General features: G+C 35.9%; 4 protein-coding genes and 1 non-coding gene across 7 annotated transcripts; 3 read left to right on the forward strand and 2 right to left on the reverse strand.

The window, feature by feature from the left end:
* The first annotated feature begins 551 nt into the window (after positions 1-551).
* On the forward strand, positions 552-3032 carry LOC107411264 (glutelin type-D 1-like). Its single transcript, XM_016018809.4, has 3 exons — positions 552-1024; positions 1653-2373; positions 2683-3032. The coding sequence occupies exons 1-3, from the start codon at positions 829-831 to the stop codon at positions 2834-2836; spliced, it is 1071 nt and encodes a 356-aa protein (XP_015874295.3). The 5' UTR covers positions 552-828; the 3' UTR covers positions 2837-3032.
* Positions 3033-3155: 123 nt separating this feature from the next.
* On the reverse strand, positions 3156-4855 carry LOC107411263 (uncharacterized acetyltransferase At3g50280). The gene has a single exon (XR_009634492.1). It is a non-coding gene; the product is annotated as an uncharacterized acetyltransferase At3g50280 (transcript).
* Positions 4856-7609: 2754 nt separating this feature from the next.
* LOC107411204 (uncharacterized acetyltransferase At3g50280) lies at positions 7610-14651 on the reverse strand. The gene is made up of 3 exons (XM_060812115.1): positions 14648-14651; positions 13754-14381; positions 7610-7931 (listed from the first exon to the last, which is right to left on the reverse strand). The coding sequence occupies exons 1-3, from the start codon at positions 14649-14651 to the stop codon at positions 7610-7612; spliced, it is 954 nt and encodes a 317-aa protein (XP_060668098.1).
* Positions 14652-17773: 3122 nt separating this feature from the next.
* Positions 17774-21381, forward strand: LOC107411217 (DNA repair protein RAD51 homolog 4). Of its 3 annotated transcripts, none has more exons than XM_048467813.1 (10): positions 17776-17964; positions 18090-18166; positions 18268-18383; positions 18476-18557; positions 18822-18956; positions 19042-19158; positions 19280-19364; positions 19681-19751; positions 20639-20788; positions 20927-21381. In XM_048467813.1, the coding sequence occupies exons 1-10, from the start codon at positions 17877-17879 to the stop codon at positions 20963-20965; spliced, it is 960 nt and encodes a 319-aa protein (XP_048323770.1). In that variant the 5' UTR covers positions 17776-17876; the 3' UTR covers positions 20966-21381. The 3 variants fall into 3 exon arrangements, with proteins under 3 accessions (XP_048323771.1, XP_048323770.1, XP_048323769.1); XM_048467812.1 differs by having other exon boundaries at positions 17778-17964; positions 18087-18166; XM_048467814.2 differs by lacking the exon at positions 20927-21381 and having other exon boundaries at positions 17774-17964; positions 18087-18166; positions 20618-20781.
* Positions 21382-22972: 1591 nt separating this feature from the next.
* LOC107411216 (licodione synthase) lies at positions 22973-25173 on the forward strand. The gene is made up of 2 exons (XM_016018764.4): positions 22973-24070; positions 24327-25173. Exons 1-2 carry the CDS (start codon positions 23159-23161, stop codon positions 24999-25001), a joined length of 1587 nt encoding a protein of 528 aa, XP_015874250.2. The 5' UTR covers positions 22973-23158; the 3' UTR covers positions 25002-25173.
* The last annotated feature ends 291 nt before the right edge of the window (positions 25174-25464 follow it).

The raw sequence follows: 25464 nt of genomic DNA on the forward strand, positions 1-25464 counted from the left end.
TACAGATTATCAACAAGCTTAAATTTCCTTTTTATCTCTTTGAAGATAAAAAGGAAATTTAATTATATATATATATATATATATATGTATATTTGCAATATAAAAAAGATTATTCTTTCGTTAAGATAGGATAAGAATTTTCGTTAGAATAGGTAAAATACCTAACAAAAGATTATTCTTTCTTCTAGTTCTTCCTAAAAGATAAAAACAATTAAAGAATTTATTAATTTCTTAAATTATATGCAAACAATATTTTTTTAAGAAAATATTTTGTTTGGTGAAGGAAAAAAAATGTTTATTATCTATAATCAATGTTGAAATAAATAAATAAAATAAAATCTAAATTATTAGCTTAGTGATGGGTAAGAAGTGGTAACATTATAATATTAAAAAATATATATAAAAAATGGAAATTTTTTTTTTTGACGTATCAAAATTCCACTCTGTCAGTGACGTGTCAGTATACGATTAACCGGTTTCACGTCCCTCGTCTCCTGGGTGACTTCGAAATACACACAGCGCATGAAAAAGAGGTAATTAGGCAACAACTTTAATTCATTATTTATCTTCAAACTAAAAATCCAAATATTATCTTTAAAAGATAACCAAATTTTCTCAGAATCTTTTCTGTTGCGACGCAAATTTTGCGTTCTTATCTGTTAGTGCTGTGTATATATATATATATATAGAGAGAGAGAGACACTTGGCTTCCTATTCACAGTATCTTTGGCATAGAGTTGTTTTTATCTCTGTACCCTGTTCTGTTTTTGATTTTCTTATTTGGGTCCTGTGATTTGTGAAGAAAGTGAGGGAAAATTATTTTGTGAGATGGATATTGATCTTTCACCCAAATTGGCCAAGAAGATTTACGGAGGTGATGGTGGGTCATACTATGCTTGGGCTGCTTCTGAACTTCCTATGCTACAAAAGGGTAATATCGGTGCTGCTAAACTTGCTTTAGAGAAGAATGGGTTTGCTCTTCCTCATTACTCTGATTCTTCCAAGGTTGCTTATGTACTCCAAGGTACTCTCTCTCTCTCTCTCTCTCTCTCTCTCTCCATTCATCTTTCCTTTTTTTTTTTTTTTTTTTTGTGGGTTTTGTTTAAAATGGTTTTGGTGATCAATTTGTGATCAATTTGTTTGAATGGCTTTAGTGATCAATAATTTATTAGACGACAAAGATTTTGGTGATCAATTTGCTGTGTTTGCCGTTACTGTTTTGTTTTTGAGCTCTGATCATAGTAACAATTACAAATACTCCATATAATTGTGTTGATTGTGATAGCTAAGAATGAAATCACTCCAATCGGCAAGGTGGAATTGGATGGAATATTTTTATTTATTCATTTTTAATTCTTTTGCACATTGAAATTTGCATGAGCAGGTTGATTTGTTTCATATGTGAATTTGAGTTCCTATTTTATCAGTATTAATACTTTCTAGTTTACTTCTTTCTCTTTCTTCTAAGGCCCTTTTTTTTTTTTTTTTTTTGTTTTTTTTGGGTAAATCTCTTTTGAGGGTTTTGTTTCTACATGATATGTATATAGTTCTCTGAAAACCTCATTTTCTAAAAATCTGTATATAACGAATTGAACCAAACATTGTCATTCTAAATAGTTAATTTATAACTTTGATATAATGGATTTGTTCAGGAAGTGGTGTGGCTGGAATAGTACTTCCTGAATCTGAGGAGAAGGTAATTGCAATCAAGAAGGGTGATGCAATTGCCCTTCCATTTGGTGTTGTCACATGGTGGTTCAACAAGGAGGACACAGAGCTGGTAGTTCTTTTCTTGGGCGATACTTCTAAGGCTCACAAGGCTGGTGAGTTTACTGACTTCTTTATTAATGGATCCAATGGGATTTTCACTGGATTCTCTACTGAATTTGTGAGTAGAGCATGGGATTTGGAAGAGAACGTAGTCAAGTCCCTTGTTGGTAAACAAACTGGTAAAGGAATTGTCAAGCTTACTGGAAGTGTTAAGATGCCTGAGCCGAAGAAGGAGCACCGTGATGGAATGGCCCTGAATTGTGAGGAAGCTCCACTGGATGTTAACATTAAAGATGGTGGAAGGGTTGTAGTGTTGAACACTAAAAACTTGCCTTTGGTTGGTGAGGTTGGACTTGGGGCTGACCTTGTTAGGTTGGATGGAAGGGCCATGTGTTCTCCTGGATTTTCTTGTGACTCTGCACTGCAGGTGACTTATATTGTTAGGGGCAGTGGCCGTGTTCAAGTTGTCGGTGTTGATGGCCGCAGGGTATTGGAAACAACTGTGAAGGGGGGTAATTTGTTCATTGTTCCTAGGTTCTTTGTTGTTTCAAAGATTGCTGATCCAGATGGTTTGGAATGGTTTTCTATTATCACCACTCCCAAGTAAGTGTTTCTCACCCTTATATATTAGCTTCATTATCAGAAATATTACCTATTTGTCATTGTTATTGCCTATTGGAGTATTACCATCACAATTTTGACAAGTTGGAAAGTTGGAAGAAATTTTGCACCATTCTCGTTAGGCATGCACCATTAGATGCTTTAACGCAAATTCTTGTAATATATATCCTGTAACATTTTGAAAAAAAATGCCCTGTTTGGTTTCATATTTGTCATTTCTGGGATTTCCTATAATGTTGCTATCTGAGTTTCTGAAGTACTTGTTTATAACGATTTTGATTTTTGTTGCAGTCCAATTTTCACTCATTTGGCTGGAAGGACTTCAGTGTGGAAGGCTTTGTCTCCTGAGGTGCTCGAGGCTTCCTTCAATGTGCCCTCTGATACAGAAAAACTGTTCCGATCAAAGAGGCTCAATGCTGAGATTTTCTTCCCTCCATCAAACTAGATACAACGTTACTACATCAGCTAGCTATTCCATCCCAATAAAGGCTTAGTCTTCTTCAGGAAGACCAACTGTTCTTGCTCTATAAAAGGACTGGTTTAGTTTACGGTTGCATTTGGGTTTAAGAAGTTCATTTGCTGTGTGCTTTCTTTGTAAATGACAATTCTGCATAATGGGTTGTTTAATTGAACTTTTCATATCTCAATAGTTTTCAAGTTGAACCATATATAGGCTCATATTCCACCCATTTGAAACTTTCATACTTTTGAGATATGTTAGAATATACACAGAGCTGGTGACTTTAAGCAATTGAAATCCTTAGTGCTACCAAACAATTTATTATTCAATCTTAATATCATTTTCAACCAACAAAGAGTGAACCATATCCCTAAAGAGATGACCATTTTTCCAAAGATAAAATAGTTAAAACTTTAAGCAAAATAGCATAAGACCATACAACTTTTAGACGGTGATAGTGTCCCTGAACTCTGCTTTGAACTCTGCCTCGTTCACCATAGCCTATATTGTTTCAGGCAAAAGCCAAGCTTCAAAATCTGTACTTCCTTGTTCAGCACCAGCAAACACATTCATCTTTCCATTCCTCATGTTTGCCTGCGAGCTTCTAACTGCAATTGGTCTTCCCCAGCCGAAATCATTACCATAGATGTTGTATCTATGCGAGCCACCCAAAAATAACGTTGTATTATCTGTGATCTTCGTACCTTTGAACATTATTGGATTTTTTGCCCAATCCTGCAACAACTTCCTTGCTTCTCCTGATGTATATGAATCTATTAGCTTGTTTATCTGCCAAGCCACCCACCCTAATCCTTTCTTTAGGAGCTCGCCTGCAGTGTGCTGTACAAACGCAGGCTGACACATATTTCCCAGGTACTCTTCTGCCAAATACTTGGGCTCCATTCTATTTCTCATGCCTATCATAATCCCTAAAGAAACCTCTTGATTCGTCTTGAGATTTCGACTATGAGTAACGCATAACCAAAAATGAGCCAATAGTGCTTGAAGAGACGAGATCTTATCGGTCCCCATCTCAGCGTTGGCTTTGGCTTTGAGTTGTGAAATGGTTTGCTTGGTAAAATGAAACACACTGTGTTGGAATATTGGTGGCAGCGGAGTAAAAGTACTCTGAGGGATTTCAAAAGGAATGTGAAGTGGGAGTTGAATGATGCCGTTGAGATACTGACGGGCAAAAATGGGAGGCGGTTTTGAAACTTGAGGTGCTTGATGATCATCATCTCCATCACCATGGCCGCCTCTTGATATTTGAGACCAAGTGTTGAAGAAATGCCAGAATGGTGTGCCATCTGAAACACAGTGGTTGATGGTGCAAGCGATGAAGATGCCGTCGAGTAACTCAGTTACTTGCACTGAAAGCAATGGTCTGTAAATTCCTTCATAGTTGGGGATTTCACTCAATGGAAAGAAAGAATGAAGGATATGGTCAGGAACATTGAGGGGGTTAAGTATATCAGCCACCGAGACGCCATCAGCAACTGCGTGAACAAATTGGACTCCTTCATCATTGCAACAAAGGGAAAAAGAGGAGGTACTATCGTGGTTTACAGTCCGGGCAAGACGACCAGCAAAGGGATAAAAAGTATCCAATGTGGAGGAGAGGGTGGCTTTAAGGTGTTGTATCAAATTAGTGTTGGTCTCGGATATTTGAAAGCTGGATTTGTTGAAGAGAAGACCTCTTTGGAGAGGTTCTACAAAGAGGAATTGCAAATCCCATGGAGTTAACTCGATTTTTTCAAGTGACCCATTTTCATGATGATTTTTTCTGGGTCGAATGGTGGTGGTCGAGAGGATATGTATCGGTGGTGACATATTGAAGCTTGTTCGTCGTTTATGTGATGAAACCAAGATATATGCTGGCTTATTTTATTTATTTATTTAATTATTAAAATATGTAGTGGTAGACATTAATGAATATTGCATTGAATTGTAGTCGACAAGTTGTCAATTATATGTCGTGTCAAGTTTATATGATTGAAGTATGTTATCGTACATCAAACAAAGTGTGCGTCCACAAGAAACTTATAAGTATAAGAACAAGTGTATGGAAATGAGCCTGCCTTTTTTATTTTTTTATTTTTTGTTGAGATGGGGAAGAAGATCAACTTCACCTCTTTAACTTTCACGTTAGAGATGTTTCTGGACAAAGTACAATGAAAACCCTAAATTACCCTCCGACTCCATAACATGCGGACCCATCCAATACTAGTTGAAATTTGTTCGAGAAAATAGTCTGGCCTACGGCAATTAAAAAAAAAGAAAAAAAAAAAAGAAAAAAGAAAAAAAAAAAAACTTTCTCGAAACAAATCGTTAACGCTAACAATTCATTCCTCCTCCGTTATTATCAACATTTTTGATTCTGAATTTAGTAATGATGCTTCATGGTTTATGCCATAACTTCTTTAAATAATCCTAGTCACTCTAGACTTTTTATTTTTATTTTCATTTTTTTCTTTTCCTTTTTTTAGTTTCTTTGGTATTTTAAAAGATTTATTTACTGGAAGCAAGAAAAAGAGCCCAGATCAATTACATATCGAAAGAACAACTCAGATTGTGTTCTTGCTTGCGATGCTCATGCACTACATCGACTACCATTTAGGTGCTAAAACAATTTGTTCATTACCTTTAGAATATATTACACAACTTCAAAAAATAAAATAAATAAATGAATCAGGGAAAATCGAAAATTCCCTAACAATCATATAGAATCCCATATTACAATAAATTAATTGGAAGATTTCGGAAATAATGTAGAATTGCGTCAGCCTTGGCTTCGCTTAATATTTTCTTACTACGAAGTTGCCTGAAATACCTAAGATGCCAATGAGATTTTTTTTTTTTTTTGAATTCTTGGATGTGTTTTTAATTTGTGTCAGCCTTGGCTTCGCTTAATATTTCCTTACTACGAAGCTGCCTGAAATACATTGATGCCAATGATCTTTCTTTTTTGGATTTTTGCTTGTATTTTTAATTTTATGAATAAAATTATTCAATATTAAATCTAGAATCTCTTAAATATCATTTTCAAAACTTTAAATCTATAAAAAATAAACTTCTATTTCATTTATATTTTTTCTCCATCAATTCCTATTATCTAAATCACATCTTGGAAAGACTTGGAAGAGTACCACTGAGGCCTTTGCTTTTTCGTAATCGTGGAGACAATATCTGTGGTGTTTCCATGGTAAAACACCCATCCATGGTACATATTTCCTTGGGCACTTTTTTTTTTTTTAATTAATGCTGAAGAATACATATGTAAATTGTTTTTTCGTACTATGCTGACATACAGTACTAAGCTGAAACATTTTGACTACATACTTTTTGGACCTGCTTTTTAAGGCTTCTGGCAAGTATTCATTTTTTTTTTTTGTTTTTTTTTTTTGGGTAAATCTTCTGTCAAGTATTCAAGTCTTATGATTTATGGGTAATAACATTTTTATTAGATTTGTGTCCGCGGATTGTCTAATTAGAGTGATAAATTATGTCATAAAAGTAAGACAAGAAAGTATTTTGAAGGTAATTTTCCTCAGAAATAGTTAATGGCAATTATGACGGTACTTTGCTGCTTTGGCTGTGTGGTTTTGTAAATCCGTTTATTGTTTTGTCATAATATAGGTTAAAGTTCTAACTTTTTGCCTTCTTTTTCTTATTGAGTGCTTGTCAAATGAAAATGACTCATCATAATATTTTCACGTTGAATACAAATTTCAGAACGTGGCTCATGAAAAGGTACAGTTTTCTAGTTGGAATATAGTTTAGCATCCAAAGCAAGATTACTCAGAACCCAAAAAATAAAAAAATAAAAAAATAAAAAAATAAAAAAATAAAAAAATAAAAAAACTTGTCAGATATTGTGGTTTGAGAATACTTTATTACATGTTGAATTAAGTTGTTAAAACATTTTATATTGTTTGTGTTTCACATGTTAATATTTTTTCAATCTCTTATAAAAATAAGTGAAATATTTTAATTTTTTTTCTGCATATGAAAAAACGTGAGCTGCTTTTCCAATCTCAAAGTCTATCCGCTAGATATTCCATCCCAATGAAAAGCTTATGGCTCTATGGGAAGACAAGCTGTCCTTGACGCCTATAGTATTAGGCATGCTGATTTTTGGCTGGTTTTGGTTTAAGAAATTTCATTCGCCGTGCTTTCTTTGTCAAATGACTATTTTGCATAATCAGCAGTACGGATGAACTTTTGACATACAAGAAGGCTTTCCAACTTTCATGTAATTTGCCGGACATCTGGCACAGCAACCACATGTAATCGTGGTTGTATTAATCATATATTTTTTGTGTATAAAAAATGAATCTCCTGATGATTGTTCTTAACCTAGACAGGAAGAAACTGTAGACCATTAATAGGTGAAACTAGATAATCCGAATAGGAATCCCCACACCATCCAGTCCACCACCACACGGCTGTTCCTATCGCTCTCTCTCACAGTACGCAACACACGTGGAACCCAACGATGAATTGAAATCATATTTGAATTATATATAATTTGCACCGTACATACATCGCCCATCATAACAGGACTAATGTAATACAATACACAACAAAGTTTGTGACATAATTTATTGAAATCCTTAATAATGAAACCAAACACATCGTTTCACACAACCAAGTGAACTACATCCTTATAGAAACGAACAATGCTCCAATTTCCAAAGATAAAACCAGTTAAAACTTTAAGCAATAGCAACAAAAGCCGCACAAAGACAAAAAAGAGTTTTAGACGGTGATAGTGTTCATGAACTCAGCATCATTCACCATAGCCTGTATTACTTCAGGAAAAAGCCAAACTTCAAAATCTATACTTCCTTCTTCAGCCCCACTAAACACAGTCATTTTCCCATCACTCATGTTTTCCCGTGAGCTTCTAACTGCAATAGGTCTTCCCCAACCAAAATCATTACCATAGATGTTGTATCTATGCGAGCTACCTAAAGACAATGTTGTATTATCTGTAATTCCTGCACTTTTGAACATAATAGGATCTTTCGCCCAATCCTGCAACAACTTCCTTGCTTCTTCTGATGTATGTGAAACTGTCCTGTGAATCTGCCAAGCAACCCACCCTAATCCATTCTTTAGCAGCTCGCCTGCAGTGGTCTTTACAGAGGCAGGTTGACAGGAATTACCTATGTACTTGTGAAGTCCAGCCGCACCACCACTGCACCGACAGTGTGAAGACTGCACAGCCATCATGTTTGACACCACTGCACCGACAGCCACCATTTTTGACAATGGCCATTGCTGCACCGAAAATGGATTGTTCAACAATTGTGGGCTCTGCAGAGGCTGTTGAAGATTGTGGCCATGCAACCGACCTTGTAAGCCTATAAATAGGCTCCATCCCGTTGTATGCAGGTCAAGCCAAGAGAGCAAGCTCAATATTATCCCAAGTGAGGAATATTGAGAGAAAACTCCGAGAGAGAGAGTGTTTAAGTTCCAGAGAGAGCTTGAGAGAAGAGTGAGCAATTCCAGAGAGAATTGGAGAGTATAGAGAGAGGTTCCACGTGAGAATCCAAGAGAGAAGTTTTTGTATTTTTGTATTCTATTTCCAAGAGAGTAATAGAATTCTTTTTTATTTTTCTTCTCATATTTCTTCTCTAAAGTGGTCAGAGAACCACAACAAGTGGTATCAGAGCTCCATGTCGAGAGCTTGGGTTCAAAATTTGAAAAAACAAAGCTACTGTTCTTCAAGTTGGTGTTTCGAAAAGTTGCTCAAATAATTAATTTGACAATACCAGGTGAAATTACCCGACGAGACGAGAACAACGAAGTTCGCCGGAGAGCAAGAGAGCGTCTCACGCGCCTGCACGCGCCGCCTGAAGTTTTCTGCAACAGTTCACGCGCCTCACGCTCCGCACAGCCACGCGCCTGAAGTTTTCTGGAGGTTGAAGACGACCACGTCAACAGCCACGTCAGCGCACCCTGCCACATCATCTGCCACGTCAGCCGACACGTCGTCAGCCACGTAATCGCCACATCATCTGCCACGTGTTGGCACGTCAGCACAGTTTGCCACGTCATCAATATTTTCTGAAATTACGGAACAGCTCCTGAATTATTGGAAATTATAGATTGACCCCTATAGTTTCTAAAATTATGGAACAGACCCTGAATTATTGGAAATTACAGATTGACCCCTGTAGTTTCTGTATTTGCAGGTTGACCCAGAAATTTTGTGAAATTACATTTTTACCCCAAAATTTCTGGTAATTATATTTTGACCCCGGAAGAGTCAAGTCCACCATTTTCGACCGTTCCGGACGCAACGGTTAACTCCTTTTTGCCAAATTCAGCTCCATTTTTGGTCAAGCCATAATGTCAATGGAAGAATCATCTTCGGGAGCTATGGTTAAGCTCACTGCCACAAATTATACACTTTGGAGACCTCGGATGGAAGATCTCCTCAATTGTAAGGATCTGTTTGATCCTATAGAAGCTAAAGGAGAAAACCCCGATCCCAGCAAAGTAGCAGAATGGAAGAAATTAAACAAGAAAACGATCGGTCAAATCAGGCAATGGATCGATCATAGTGTCTTCCATCATGTAGCGAAGGAAACGGATGCATATGCCCTCTGGACAAAATTGGAGGACATGTACCAGGCCAAGATTGCTCGAAACAAAGCCCTGTTGCTTAAGCGATTGGTAAATTTAAAATTACAGAGTGGAACTTCTGTAGCCGAGCATACCAGTGAGTTCCAGAGCTTGGTAAATCAACTATCTGCTGTGGATTACCAACTAGGGGATGAGGATCAGGCCCTCCTACTTCTAAGCTCTCTTCCAGACAGTTGGGAGACATTGGTAGTCTCTCTCAGCAATTCGGCCCCGAATGGCAAACTTACTATGTCTATGGTTAAGGATGCCCTATTTAATGAAGAGGCCAGGAGAAAGGACATTGGCATGGATCAGTCACATGCCCTCGTCACAGAGAGAGGAAGACAGCAAAGAGGTGGTCGAGATAGGGGGAGAGGCAGGAGCAAGAGCAGAGGCAGATCTACAGACGGTAGAAAATCATCATATAAGTGCTATCATTCTGGCCTGGAGGGTCACATGAAGAAGAACTGCAGAAAGTTGTTGAGAGAGCAGAGACTCCAAGGTAATCAGCCGAAGAAGGATGGAGAGACACTAGTCACTGTTACAGGCGAAGTGGCGCTGTGCTCCACCGAAGAAGAGACATGCCTTCATATATCAACCCAAGATGTTGAGTGGGTAGTCGATACTGCAGCATCCTACCATGTCACTCCACACAGAGATTTCTTCAAAACGTACAAAGTAGGAGACTTTGGTACGGTAAAGATGGGAAATTCCAGTTTTGCAAATATTATGGGAACTGGTGATATTCAAGTAAAAACAAATGTTGGTTGTACAATCACTTTGAAGGATGTCCGTCATGTTCCAGATCTTCGGCTTAATCTACTTTCGGGAGCAGCCTTAGACAAGCAAGGCTATGACAACTACTTCAGCAATGGCACATGGAAAATGACGAAAGGTGCCATAGTTGTCGCCCGAGGACATATTTGTGGAATGCTATACAAGACTTATGTGAAGATATGTGTAGATAGCCTCAATATTGCAGAAGGAGAGGCGTCTCAAAATCTGTGGCACCAGAGACTCGGTCACATGAGTGAAAAAGGATTGTCCACTTTGGCAAGGAAGAAGCTTATCACTGTTTGCAAGGATGCTGCGCTAGATCCTTGTAATCACTGCTTGTTTGGTAAGCAACATAGAGTCTCCTTCAGTTCCTCTGCATCGAGAAGATCAGAGTTGCTTAGTCTGGTGCACTCTGATGTTTGTGGTCCCATGGAGGTGGAATCATTAGGTGGCAACAAGTATTTCCTGACCTTCATTGATGATGCTTCTCGGAAGGTGTGGGTATATTTCTTGAAAACAAAGGACCAGGTATTGGATTACTTCAAACTGTTTCATACCATGGTAGAGCGTGAAATAGGAAAGAAGCTGAAATGTCTCCGCTCAGATAATGGAGGCGAGTATACTTCCAAGGAATTCGATGCCTACTGCAGAAGACACGGCATTCGACATGAGAAGACGGTCCCTCGCACCCCACAACATAATGGAATAGCCGAAAGAATGAACCGAACCATTATGGAAAAGGTCAGAAGTATGATCAGTATGGCTAAGCTGCCAAAGCCATTCTGGGGAGAAGCTGTTCGTGCCGCCTGCTATTTAATCAACAGATCACCGTCAGTACCGTTGAATTTTGAAATTCCGGAAAAAATGTGGTCGGGTAAGATTCCCTCCTATTCTCATTTAAGAGTGTTTGGTTGTTTAGCTTATGTACATGTATCCAAGGAGCTCAGACAGAAGCTCGATGCAAGATCTACTCCATGCATCTTTATAGGATATGGAGATGAAGAATTCGGATACAGGTTATGGGACCCAAAAACAAAGAAGGTTATTAGAAGCAGGGATGTAGTATTCCATGAAAACCAGAAAATGAAAGACATTGAAAAGCCCAGAATGTCTCCTAATTGTAGTTCTAGTGCCGAGAATTTTTGTCCTAATCCAGCACTAGCACAAATAGCCACAAAAGATAATGAGGTGCATGAAGATATACCAGAAGCAGGCCAGGAGGAAGAAGGGGATATTGAGCAGGGGGAGACTCAATCCTCTCAAGCAGCTGCAGGGCCATCACAGCGGTCAGATGATGGTACATCTCCTGAAACCAGTGGTTTACAAGTTCGGAGATCTGAGCGAGGCCGAATTCCATCAAAGAGATTTCCAGAATCTGAGTATATTCTGCTTACTGAAGAGGGGGAGCCAGAGAGTTTCCAGGAAGCTGTTTCTCATCAAGAGAAGGAAAAGTGGCTGCAAGCAATGCAAGATGAGATGGAATCCTTGCAGAAAAATCATACTTATGAGTTGGTTGAGCTTCCAACAGAAAAAAAGGCACTAAAGAATAAATGGGTGTTCAAGCTCAAGAAAGATGGCAGCGGAAAGGTGGTGAAACACAAAGCCCGATTGGTGGTCAAAGGATTTCTTCAGAAGAAAGGAATTGACTTTGATGAGATTTTTTCACCAGTGGTAAAAATGACTTCAATTCGAGTCATTTTTGGTTTAGTAGCAAGTCTAAACCTAGAGCTTGAACAGATGGATGTGAAGACAGCATTTCTTCACGGTGATTTACATGAAGAAATCTACATGGAGTAGCCAGAAGGATTTGAGATTTCAGGGAAAGAAAACCTCGTATGCAAACTGAAGAAGAGCTTGTATGGCCTCAAACAAGCACCAAGACAATGGTATAAGAAGTTTGACTCGTTTATGGTGAGTCAAGGCTATAAAAGGACTGCAGCAGACCAGTGTGTTTATATTCAAAAATTTTCAGGTGGAAACTTCATTGCACTTTTGCTATATGTGGACGACATGTTGATCGTTGGACAAGATGCAATGAAGATTAGTCAGCTGAAGAAAGAATTATCTAAGTCTTTTGATATGAAAGACTTAGGACCAGCTCAACAAATTTTGGGAATGCAAATAATCCGAGACAGGAAGAATAGAAGGTTATGGCTATCTCAAGAGAAGTATGTTGAACGGGTGATAAAGAGATTCAACATGGATAAAGCCAAACCGGTCAGCATTCCACTTGCAAATCATTTCAAGTTGAGTAAGAGATTGTGCCCCTCATCTAAAGAAGAGATAGAGGAGATGGCTTCAGTACCATATTCTTCAGCGGTAGGAAGTCTGATGTATGCAATGGTGTGTACCAGACCAGACATTGCTCATGCAGTAGGTGTTGTGAGCAGATTTCTTTCAAATCCTAGAAAGAAACACTAGGAAGCAGTCAAATGGATTCTCAGGTATCTTAAAGGTACATCGAAGCTGTGCTTGTGCTACGGGGGAGGTGACCCAATCTTAGAAGGCTATACAGATGCAGATATGGCCGGAGACCCTGATAATAGAAAGTCTACATCAGGTTATCTCTACACTTTTGCAGGGGGAGCTGTGTCATGGCAGTCAAGATTGCAGAAGTGTGTTGCTTTATCCACTACTAAAGCAGAGTACATTGCCGCAGCGGAAGCGGGTAAGGAAATGTTGTGGTTAAAGCATTTTCTCACAGAATTGGGCATCAAGCAAGAAGACTACAAGATACATTGTGATAACCAAAGTGCCATGGATTTGAGCAAAAACTCAATGTATCATTCCCGTACAAAGCACATTGACATCCGCTATCATTGGATACGCGAAGTAATAGATCAACAGTTGCTGAAACTGATGAAGATCCACACAAAAGAGAATCCAGCAGATATGCTAACAAAAGTTGTTGCTCAAGAGAAGCTGAAGCTATGCAGAGACATAGCTGGAATAGATGGCAGATGACCATCAGTTTAAATGCGGCTGGAGGGGGAGAATTGTGAAGTCCAGCCGCACCACCATTGCACCGACAGTGTGAAGACTGCACAGCCATCATGTTTGACACCACTGCACCGATAGCCACCATTTTTGACAATGGCCATTGCTGCACCGAAAATGGATTGTTCAACAATTGTGGGCTCTGCAGAGGCTGTTGAAGATTGTGGCCATGCAACCGACCTTGTAAGCCTATAAATAGGCTCCATCCCGTTGTATGCAGGTCAAGCCAAGAGAGCAAGCTCAATATTATCCCAAGTGAGGAATATTGAGAGAAAACTCCGAGAGAGAGAGTGTTTAAGTTCCAGAGAGAGCTTGAGAGAAGAGTGAGCAATTCCAGAGAGAATTGGAGAGTATAGAGAGAGGTTCCACGTGAGAATCCAAGAGAGAAGTTTTTGTATTTTTGTATTCTATTTCCAAGAGAGTAATAGAATTCTTTTTTATTTTTCTTCTCATATTTCTTCTCTAAAGTGGTCAGAGAACCACAACAGTACTCACCTGCCAAATACTTGCTCCAATCTGCTCCTCATGCCTATCATAACCCCTAAAGAAACCTCTTGATTCGCCTTCAGATTTCTGGCACGGGTAACGCATATCCAAAAATGAGCCAAGAGTGCTTGAAGTGAAGAGATGTTATGGATCTCCATCTTGGCGTTGGCGTTGGTTTTGGCTTTGGCTTTGAGTTGTGAAATGGTTTGCTTGGTAAAATGAAACACCCTGTGTTGGAATATCGGCGGTGGAGGAGTGAAAGTCGTCCGAGGGATTTCGAAAGGAATGCGAAGTGGGAGTTCAATGATGCCGTTGAGGTACCGATGGGCGAAAAGAGGAGGCGGTTGTGATGACACTTGAAGTGCTTGACGATGATCATCTCTATCGCCTCTGCTACCTCTTGAGATTTGAGACCAAGTGTTGAAGAAATGCCAGAATGGAGTGCCATTGGAAACAGAGTGGTTCATTGTGCAAGATATAAAGATACCATCGCGTAACTCTGTTAGTTGCACTGCAAGCAATGGTTTGTAAATTCCTTCATAGTTGAGGACTCCATTCAATGGAAAGAAAGAGTGAAGGATATCATCAGGAACATTGACGGCGTTACGAATGTCAGCCACCGCTATGCCATCGGCAACTGCATGAATAAATTTGACTCCTTCACCGTTGCAATGAAAGGAAAAAGAGGAGGTACTATCATGGTTTACAATCCGAGTAAGACGACCAGCAAGAGGATAGAACGTATCCAATGTGGAGGAAAGGGTGGCTTTAAGGTGTTGTATTAAATTAGTGTCAATCTCGGAGATTTGAGAGCTGGATTTCTGAAAGAGAAGACCTCTTTAATTAGGTTCCCTGAAGAGGAATTGCAAATCCCATGGAGTTAACTCGAGTTTTTCAAGTAACCCATTTTCACTATGATTTTTTCTGGGTTGAATGGTCGTAGTGGAGATGAAACGGATCTGTGTCTGTGGCATATTGAAGCTTGTTCGTTTATGTGAAGATCTAGCTCAAGATCATTTTCCTTTTAGAGTGAAAAAGATAATTAAATAGTGGATCTTTTACTTTTTTTTTTTTAATTTTTAATTTTCAAAATTAATATATATATATATATATATATATGTAGTGGTTGGTGGGACATGTTGAATATTATATTAATGTATATATCAAGAAATATTTCATATCAAGTTTATTTGATTAAACTATGTTATCAAAAATAGTCTATGTTCAAAATAAATATATAAATATCAAAAGATCACGTGCTTGCAATTGAACCTACCCTTTTTTTTAAAAAAAAAAAAAAATGGAATAAAGACTTTATTATATCTTAGATTAAGTTACTAAAAGATTTCGCATTTTTAATATTTTTTAATCTTTAGTGAAAGTTAGTGACATATTAATTTTAACTTTTAAAATCATTTTATATTATTTGTGTTTCACATTTTAAGATTTTTTTAATCTTTAATAAAAGTAAGTGACATATTAATTTTAACTAATTTTTTTTATTTAATTTTCTTTTCTGCATCTGAAAACAGGTGAGCATTTTTTCCAATATCATTGAAGTCTCAGAAAATGCCCTTACAAAGGCAGTTACATTTGCAAAATTCAAACCAATATCATCTATTCATAATTGCCGCCCTATATCACATTCTATACATTGAACAACTTAGTAAGATTGTTAATACAAAAGATTGATGGGGAGTACTTATGTGAATAACTTAGTGACAATGTCCTACTGTTCATATATAAGCTTCTGAGTTCAAATAATTCTAATGGTTTAAAAAAAAAAAAAATACTAACAAGAAAAATAAAATTGATGGGGAATTCTATCTGTATCCTGCATTTTCCAAGTATTATTGGATCAGACTCCGGATTATTGGGGCCATTGACTTTGAACTATCTGTGATGATTAACGTATGCTATCAAAATGAGCAGCAAAAGTCCAAAAGAAATATGTAAATATCAAAAGGACTGTCCGGAAATGAGCCTGTCTTTTTCTTTTGTTTTTTTCCTTTTTTTAATGAAACAAAGACTTTATTATGATGGAAAATATAAAGGATGGAAAGGAAGAGATGAAAAAGCAGGGGATCGAAGAAGTTATTGTTGTTTGATATGGATGAGAAAAAGGAAGGATGGAAAGTTGGATGGAAAATTTTCCATCTAAATCAATCCCTATGATAGACCAGGATCTTTTGTACCCTCTTTCCTATCTTGAATCCTGTCCCATTAATTACAAATTGTCACATGTTTTAAAATTTCACTTCATCTACCCTTACCTCTCTTTCTCTTACTCTATTTGCTCTATTACTTAACAATTCTTTTGAATGTTAGGAATCTAATTTTGTTTCTTTTGCTTTCCAAAAAAGCTACCTCTATCATTTTTACTTTTTGTTTTTTTCCTTCCCAAAACACTTTCTGTACTGGCATTGTTTATTAACTGTGTAAAAAAAAAAAAAAAAAAAAGAAACAGTGCTAATGGCTTCTTATCCCTTCTTCTTTCCTAAACTCTTTTTACTCTTGTACTTTAAATTTTATCCATTTTTATTTTCATATCTTTTATTTTCCTTCTCTTTTCTACTCATCTTTTATTTTCCTCTTTTCTTTTCTTTTTCCTTTATTTTTTTTTATTTTTTTTTATCTCTTTTATGTCTTTATTTTCTTTTCTATAATTTATATATATATATATATATATATATTTTTTTTTAAATCTTTTTTTTTCTTTTCTTTTCATTTTCCATATTTTTCATTTTTTTTCCCTTTTCATTTTACTTTCTAATCCAAAAATTTGTTTAGATTCATATATGAAAGAATTTCTCTCTCTCTGTCTCTCTCTCTCTCTCTCTCTCTCTATATATATATATATACTCGTATATTTCTTAATAATTTTATTTTATTCATTTTTTTTTAAATTCAAGTCTTTTACCATTGGTATCTCTCTCTCTCTCTCTCTCTCTCTCTCTCTCTCTCTTTGTGTTAACCTCGTTGTCAGTGTTTTTTAATTATCGTCTCCTTTTTTTTTTTTTTTTTTTTTTTAAATTCCTCCAGCCATTTCGTTTTGGTATTTTTACTCATTTTTGTTTCCGAACTATAACATTTTATATTTCTAGCTCAATTTTTTTTTCTTCTAATTTCACATTTTTTTAAGTATTGATTTTATCTTATCTAGCATGTCTTTTAGTTATTTGTTTTTCTCTCTCTATCTCTCTTCACTTTTTATTTTTTAATATAGCAACAAAACACCAATTTCCATTTTAATAAAAAAATTCTTACTCTTTTTTTTTTTTTTTTTAAAATTTTTGTTTATAATGTGTCTTTATGTTATTATGATGTAATTATGATTTTATCAATTATATTCTTTATTCTAACTAAGTTCCATTGTTGCATTACTCTTTCTTTCTTTCTTTTCTTTTTACTTTCGTTATCTTGTTCTTTATTTTTCTTTTACACAAAAGGGTACAAAAAAAAAAAATAATGAAAATTAGAATGCATGAATAAGTTAGAAAACAAATAAAAAACCAAGTAAAGGGGAAAAAAAGGTAGAAGATATCACAAAATGAAGAATTAATATGAGTTATTTAAAGAAACAAAACACATAATTAAGTAACAAAATAGGTAATACAATACTTTGTATTTAAAAATAAAAATAAAGAAAAAGAAGAAGACATGAATAACGGTGAAAAAAGAATTTGAGTAAAATTAAAAACACTTTAATTACAAAAAATAGAGTTAAATGCACTTTACTACCTTTTCAATTGTGACAAAATTTGATATATATTAAAAAAAATATATTTATAAAATAATATATCAAATTTTAATTATAATTTTGTATATAAAATCATATACCAATTAATGAATTTATTAAAAATTTTATATGGAAGGTGAATTTGGCTCCATATATTTAAAAAATTAAATGTCATTTTATTTTAATATTTCAATTTATAGAAGCCATTGAAATGGTTAAAAAAGAGACATGCCTTAAAAATAATAATAATAATAATAATAAAAATCATTTCTCAAAACCACGTCGTCTAAAGGAGCGCTGCTAAAATGGAGCACCATAAAAGTCCCGGCCGATTTATTCTGCACATAGAAGTCCTTCCTGGGTTGTGATGGAGGGAACGATAAAGTGAGAGAAATGGCACCATTGAAGTCTCTGGAGCCAGAATTCTCAGCAATAGACTCCCATTTTCAAATGTTTTGTGTTTCTCTAGGCATTTTCACAGGTTCTTTATTTTCCTCTCTGTTCTGGAGTTTGCCTCACTCCCCTTTGATAAATTCTTCTTATTCATCTATTATCATTATTATTATTATTATTATTATTATTTTCTTAAATTTTTGGGTGCAGTAGAAGATTTCCTACTCTACGACCTCCATAAGTTAACTGGATTTGCAGAACAGAAGCCTAATTCCGAAAGATTAAAGCAGGTTTGCATTCTCATTTCTCTAACAACGAAGATTGCAATCCAATGTCTTACCCTTATCACATTATTTAGTAATTTAAAACTTTGTATATTATGGGCAATTAGGGAATTACCCAGCTTCTTTCTGTCGTTGATGGTCTGCATAAACCATGGATGAATGGTATGGATCTATTGGAAGATGCTAAACAAAACAAACATATATTGTCAACTGGGTGTGAAGGGTATTTTCCAATACAAACATTGTGTAATTCTTTTTTGCTTGGGTCGCTTTTAAGATGCTTGATTCAATGGTTCTCTGGGATATTTTCTTCAGGATTGATATGTTGCTTGGAGGTGGCTTACGCGAGGGTCAGTTAACAGAAATTGTTGGCCCATCTTCTTCTGGCAAAACACAAGTACAAACTGCTCTTTGTAACTACAATTAAATTTCATAATTTGTAGATCAAATCGAATAAAAACTACAATGATTAAACGTCTAGGTGTCATAGTCATCATATAAGAATGGGGTATGATTTAACAGCTTAAGCCTGATTTTGATCATTATTCCAAGCAAATCTGTTAGTATGTATTTCTGTGATACCATGAGTGATTTTATATTTTTATTGCACGGATAACTATTTGTATTTGTACAATATAATCAAGTTCTTGGTAGTGTTCAGGTCTGTCTGCAAGCTGCATCAAGTGTTGCAAAGAAGCATATGGGAAGTGTTGTTTACATAGATACATGCAACTCTTTCTCACCCCAACGTGTTGCTAGCTTTGTTGGTTTGGTCTCAAACCTTCCATTTGATCAGGTTATAGAAAACTAGAAAAATACAGTCTATGTTTTTGTTTGAGTTAGTTTAATCTCTCATTCTGATCTTCTTCCTAGTTATGTAGGGTGCTAAACACAAAATTCTTCAGAATGTTATGAGCAACATCTTATGCCACTCTGTGTTTGACATCTTCGCAATGTTCGGTGTGTTACATCAGCTAGAGTTCAAACTGAGATCTCAGGTTTGACATGTTTCATGAGGCAATATGTCTAGTTTATGTGTCCATATTGACTGCTTTTTATGTTTTCTTTTAACTGAGTGCAAATTTTCCTTATGAAGGATCTAAATTTTTTCTGCTGCAGAAAGGAGATAACCAGGTGCAGTTACTAATTGTTGATTCAATCTCGTCACTTATTACCCCAATACTTGGAGGCAGTGGTTTACATGGTATATATCTATATATATATATATATATCATATTACAAGCATTACCTCTTTTTGAAAAGAAATTTGAAAAATCTTCAGTATTTCTGAGTTTGTTATGGTTTTAAATTCTTTTAGAGTATCCCCTTTACTGTCTTCTGGAGACACTGTATTTGCTTTTTTTTTTTTTTTTGATTTTTTTTTTCTCTCTTTTTCCATTACATTTCGCCAGATTCAAAAAATTCTACACTTTCAGATGCTTCTTTGTTCAAACATCTGACATCATAAAAAGTTAAGAGTAAGATGAAAAGTTTATATGCTTTTTTATGAATGATTGCAGGACATGCTTTGATGCTATCTGTTGGATATCTGCTGAAGAAGTTAGCACATGAGCATAATATTGCAATCCTAGTGAGTATTCCCCTTTAAAAATTTTTATCAACAATTTCTAATTCCAGCATTTCAATTTTGTTTTCTCATTAACTGATACTTCCAATTTCACTTAGGAGTGCTCAATGCTATGTTTTGGTATGTCCTGAAGTTCCCCTTGATATGTAGGATCATATAGTTAACAACTAAGAAGTGATATAATAACTTAAAAATTGGAAAGATCCCATATGGGCCATATCTACTCCAAACTTTTATTTTTGATAAGGTATAAATTTTACATAGAAAAGAAAAAGGAACAAGGATCTAGTGCAAAACAGTCAGTCTATTACAAAAGCCTAAGACAAGGTTGACACACATAAAAAGGTTAAAGACATGCTCACTTGTTTAGAGATACAGAAACGGGAAATTTCCACTGGGGATAGCATTTTTATAATCATTTTACTCCTTGCAGCTACCCTTTGCTTAATGTCTCAGACAATATGTTGAAAATGGTTTCTTTCTTAAAACATTTTTGATAATTTGATTTTGAACATTGTTCTCTCCAGATAAGATAGACTATTTTATTACCTCATGACTTCTAATTATTCAGCAAGGGATATACTTTTACGGGAAATTGAGAGTTTGTAGTGTTATTAAGATTTAATCCTTCATTCCAATTTGTTATAAAAAAGTATATCAAAATGTTCTCTTCTTTACACAAAACGGTTGCTACTAGTACAAGAACTTTCCTTATGAACCCATAGGAGATGCGTGTCCCTAGTTGTTAGTTTCTTTTGATTGAACCTCAAAAACTGAAGTGGGATTTGGCTAATGCTCCTGGACAAAGTGAATTTGATTTGAGAAGCTTTTCGTTAAATAGTGATTTTGTTGTCCTTGGTCTAATGCAGTGAATTGAACATATGTTGAAGGTAACCAATCACACGGTGGGAGGGGAGGGAGGTATTCCTAAGCCAGCTCTTGGAGAGACTTGGAAGAGTATCCCACATGTAAGGCTTCTGCTTTCTCGTGATCGTGGAAACAATATCTGTAGTGTTTCCATAATAAAACACTCATCTATGGTACGTATTCCCTTGGCCACCTTTACTTTTTAATGCTGAAGCATACATAGATAAATTGCTTTTGTGCACTATGCTGACATACTTACAGTACAAAGCGAAAACATCATGCCTAAATACTTTTTCAACCTGCTTTTTCAGGCTTCTGGCAAGGCTGCAAGTTTTATGATTTATGGGTAATAACATGCTTATTTGATTTGAATTGGCCGATTGGCTTTAAGAAAAGGTGGATTTGCTATAAGAAAAGGTAGATATGGAGGGATGTAGTATGTCATAAATGTAAGGCAAGAAAGCAATTATCAAGGTAATTTGCTTCTTTAGAAATAGGTCATGGTGAGCATGGGGGTGGGGGTGGTGCTAGTTATCTGTATATTCTTTCGTAGTTGGGCAATATTATTGCTAAAAGTTTCGATTTTTTGCCTAGTTTTCTTAGCGAGCACTTCCGAATGAAAATGACTCAGACGTTGATAATTTTCACATTGAATACAGATTTCAAAACTGTTCACGGCCCATGAAAAACGTACAGTTTCCTAGTTGAAATTTGTTGTAAAATCTTCACTCCAATTCTATATTATCTAACGCTAAGTTGCCACAGACACACTTACGCGAGCTCAATTGATAGAAAGCTGAGGTTTTAGATTCTAGGTGACCAAGGCTGAGTCCTGCTGGTTTGCTCTGATTCTGTTTTTAATATTAAATTTTAGACTGTTTAACTATAATATTTTTGCATTATGAACTATCATTATCCTAGCAATTAACTCCAATACATTTCGAAAGATGAATTTTATGAAATTAATCATACACAAGTCACTTAATTTTGTTTAGAAACTAGTCAACTAGTCATTTAATTTTGTTTAGAAACTATTCTATTTTATTTTTAGACGCTGTATATGATTCGTGTTGCCCAATTTATTAGAGAAAATTAGGACGCTGTACATGATTAGTTTTGCCCAGTTTATTAGAGAAAATTACGTGAGTGGTTAAAATGATAGGAAAATAATAGTTCAGAAACAATGTGAGAGGTTTAACAGTTTGGGTGGGGTACTGCAAAATATATTATAACTCAAGGGAGTAAAATGCAGTCACCTGTTTAATTATTTTATTCCTTTTTTGTCAGTGTTAGTAATAGAATGCAAACATCTAGGCCTCTAACTCCAGGGATAGACAAAAGGGTTTCTTCTCTAACTGGTTTTTTAATTTTTTAGGTCAAACTCTCTTAACTTTTTGTGTTACTAATTAACTTTTTAAAAAAAAAAAAATTTTTTTTTAGGCAACAAGATTCTCCATGCTGCATCAAATGCTTCGCATGCATTGTATACATAAAAACTACTAAGAATTAGAATTAGTATACAAATAGTTTAAGGACCATATTGCACCAAAAACATAATTTTAAATACCAAAGCACTGAAAAATAAAAATAAAAAATAAAAAAAGGGGTTCAAAAACCAAAACGCAACTTCAAAACAAAGTTGAGAACCCTTTTGGCATGCACTTACAATCATTAACGTCGAATCCATACAGCGACATTTCACTGGTTTGCAATTGTTTCCTTCAACAATGTTTTCAAATTTGAATACAAACTCCAAAATTATTAAAACAATAATAAAAAAAAAGGAACATTAATAAGAAAAAGAAACAAGTTAAGTCTAATTTACAAACTGAATGAAACGACGGACGAGATAAGAGATCAAACGTATACTCTGGACAGCAGAGACTAAGATTGTCACTTGTTAGCCATGCATGCAGTGCAGTCTAGCTGCATCCTGAGAACCTGTCAGATCTCGTCCTTTCAGAAAAAAAATTTTAAATTTTGGACGTTGGATTCACATTAATATTGCATGTCTTATGACACGTGTTTGACCCACAAAATGTCACACGTTATCAACAAATTGGGTCAGTCTGCCACGTTCTTTTGAACTAGTAGCAAGCTACGAACTACACACTGTTGAATTACCATTTTTCAACATTTCTCTAAAAGCTTAAACGATTTCCTGGTGCATCACCATATGCTTATATCACCATAACAAATGCTAATTCATGATTGGTTCAAACTTGTTGACCCCGAAAAATGATTAAATACTATGTTGGTTGTTGGTATATTTATGAGACCAACCTACTTATATTAAAAAGAAAAAAAAAATCAAATGTTGACAATTCCATTCAAAAATAAAAGAGAAACAGGGAAGTGTTATAATGAACCTGTTTTTAAATGGTTTAAGAGTGCCAAAAAAGATTTTTAAGATATTTGAGATTTTTGAGATATTTGGTAGAAACGATAATTCAATAAATCACATTGCAACTAAGATATTCCTTATAAACGAATAAACCTCGAACAATTTTGTTCCTACTCCAATTTTCTTCTTAAACAAAGCCATGGTAGTAGAGCTCCTAACCCTCTTCCTTCTTGTAGCCCTGCTTCTTCGATTCATTCTACTTCAACCAAATAATGATGACCTCCCTCCAACCCCCTTTGCCTTACCAATTATCGGCCACTTCCACCTCCTCGGCCCTCTCATCCACCGCTCTCTTCACAACCTTTCACTTCGTTACGGTCCATTGTTCTCATTCCGTCTTGGCTCTGTTCCATGCATCGTCGTCTCCACGCCAGACCTCGCTAAACAATTCCTCAAAACCAACGAGCTCTCTTTCATCTCTCATGCCTACTCCATTGCCATATCCCGTCTCACATACGACTCGTCGCTCGCGTTTGCACCCTATGGACCTTACTGGAAGTTCATCAAAAAGTTAACCATGAATGAACTTCTTGGAAGCCGTCCTATCAACAACTTTCTCTCTCTTCGAGCTCGCGAAAATCGCCGGCTTTTGATATATTTGGCAAAGAAATCTGAGCTCGGTGAGGCTGTTAACCTTACGGAAGAGCTTCCTAAGCTTTCGAACAGCATAATCGCTCACATGATTCTCGGAACGCGGTGTTCAAGCATGGAAGGAAGAGTGGAGGAAGCTAGGACTGTAATACGTGATGTGACGAAGATTTTCGGTGAGTTCAATCTGTCGGATTATATTTGGTTCTGCAGGAGGTTAGATTTGCAAGGATTTGGGAAGAGAATCGAGGATATACATAAACGGTTCGACACGCTGCTGGAGAAGATTATTGCTGAACGTGAAGAATTTAGAAAAAAGAAGAAGGAAGATGCTGATCAGGAAACATGCAATGACCAAGAAGAAGAGGAAGTCAAGGATTTTCTTGACATTTTGCTTGATATCACGGAGGATGATAATGCTGAGATTACACTGACAAGACTCCACATCAAAGCCCTTGTTATGGTAATATTACTAACTATATTCAACTAGATTCAGATTATAGGATAAATATTGTATAAATTTAGTTTGTCCCATGTGACATCTTACTAATGAACTCTATGTGATGACTATGTTCACTTTTCCGCATTAATTTTTTTTTTTTAAATTTTTTTTTATGTTTATTTTTTAATGAAATCAACATAGATTCCACTGGCAATCAATTATAAGAAGTCACAAATTAAGAGTGTTTCAGAAGCATGTTTTGTGTCTTTGTTTATAGGATTTTTTCACAGCGGGAACCGATACAACAGGCATTTCAACAGAATGGGCTCTAGCTGAGATCATCAACCATCCAAAGGTTCTTGAGAAAGCTAGAGAGGAGATCGATCGAGTGGTTGGTAAGAAACGGATAGTTGGAGAATCCGACGGTCCAAATCTTCCATACATGCATGCAATCATAAAAGAAACACTTAGGCTGCACCCACCAGTGCCTTTGGTCACAAGGAGATGTGTAGAAGCATGTAAGATAGAGAAATACATGATCCCAAAAAACACTATGCTGTTTGTAAACGCTTGGGCTATTGGTAGGGATGCAAAGTATTGGGAAAACCCATTGGAGTTTTGTCCCGAAAGATTCTTAGAGAATAGGGATGGAGAGAAAACGAGTCAAAAAATAGATGTTAAAGGACAGCATTTTCAAGTTTTGCCATTTGGGTCTGGAAGGAGGATTTGCCCAGGTATGAACTTGGCTTTGCAAATGTTGCCGGGTTTGCTTGCGGGTATGGTCCAGTGCTTTGATTGGAAGGTCGTTGGTGGGAAGACTAATGACGACGACGATGATCATCATCAAGTTTTGAAAATGGATGAACGGCCAGGAATGACTGCTCCAAGAGCTCATGATCTTGTTTGTGTTCCGGTTGCGCGCTTTAGCCTTTTTCCTATCCTTGATCCCTAGGGGTTGTTCTTTGCGTATGTCTAGCTATTTGCTAGTTATAGGAGTTTATTTATATGGTCCTTTTCTTCTTCTGAAAACTTTGCGTGCTTTTTGAATAACCTAGCTTTTAGCAATTTCCCCCTCAACCGATGATAACAATCTCACCTCATATTAAAAAAGGCAATCATTATTATTTTTTTTGTTTTTACTTAGTTTATTACTGTTTTGCTAATAAATGTTTTTAAATATTGCAACATTATATATGATTGCAGAAGACGGATGGAACATGAAAGAGGGATAGAAAATTTAAATCCTTTTTTCTTGTTCAAAGCGCAAATCAAAAGTAGAATGATGGGTCAGTTTCACAAAGTGACTGATTTAAATGGATAAATATTAATACATTAATTATTTGAGCAAAAATAAAATAAAATTAATATATTAGTTTTCGAAAGTGTTATTTGTTACCTAATAATCACCATTAGTG

Source organism: Ziziphus jujuba, chromosome 10, assembly GCF_031755915.1.
Source record: "Ziziphus jujuba cultivar Dongzao chromosome 10, ASM3175591v1".
Classification (NCBI taxonomy): Eukaryota; Viridiplantae; Streptophyta; class Magnoliopsida; order Rosales; family Rhamnaceae; genus Ziziphus; species Ziziphus jujuba.

What these genes read in the sequence shown, in the direction of transcription:
- LOC107411264 (XM_016018809.4), top strand. Translation starts at nt 829, where the DNA reads ATGGATATTGATCTTTCACCCAAATTGGCCAAGAAGATTTACGGAGGT. An exon ending in GGTTGCTTATGTACTCCAAG is followed by an intron (nt 1,025 to 1,652) that starts GTACTCTCTCTC and finishes GGATTTGTTCAG; the next exon opens with GAAGTGGTGTGGCTGGAATA. An exon ending in TCTATTATCACCACTCCCAA is followed by an intron (nt 2,374 to 2,682) that starts GTAAGTGTTTCT and finishes TTTTTGTTGCAG; the next exon opens with TCCAATTTTCACTCATTTGG.
- LOC107411217 (XM_048467812.1), top strand. Translation starts at nt 17,877, where the DNA reads ATGGCACCATTGAAGTCTCTGGAGCCAGAATTCTCAGCAATAGACTCC. An exon ending in ATTCCGAAAGATTAAAGCAG is followed by an intron (nt 18,167 to 18,267) that starts GTTTGCATTCTC and finishes ATGGGCAATTAG; the next exon opens with GGAATTACCCAGCTTCTTTC. An exon ending in TTGTCAACTGGGTGTGAAGG is followed by an intron (nt 18,384 to 18,475) that starts GTATTTTCCAAT and finishes TATTTTCTTCAG; the next exon opens with GATTGATATGTTGCTTGGAG.
- LOC107411216 (XM_016018764.4), top strand. Translation starts at nt 23,159, where the DNA reads ATGGTAGTAGAGCTCCTAACCCTCTTCCTTCTTGTAGCCCTGCTTCTT. An exon ending in ACATCAAAGCCCTTGTTATG is followed by an intron (nt 24,071 to 24,326) that starts GTAATATTACTA and finishes CTTTGTTTATAG; the next exon opens with GATTTTTTCACAGCGGGAAC.
- LOC107411204 (XM_060812115.1), bottom strand. An exon ending in TTGGAGCAAGTATTTGGCAG is followed by an intron (nt 7,932 to 13,753) that starts GTGAGTACTGTT and finishes GCAGATTCACAG; the next exon opens with GACAGTTTCACATACATCAG.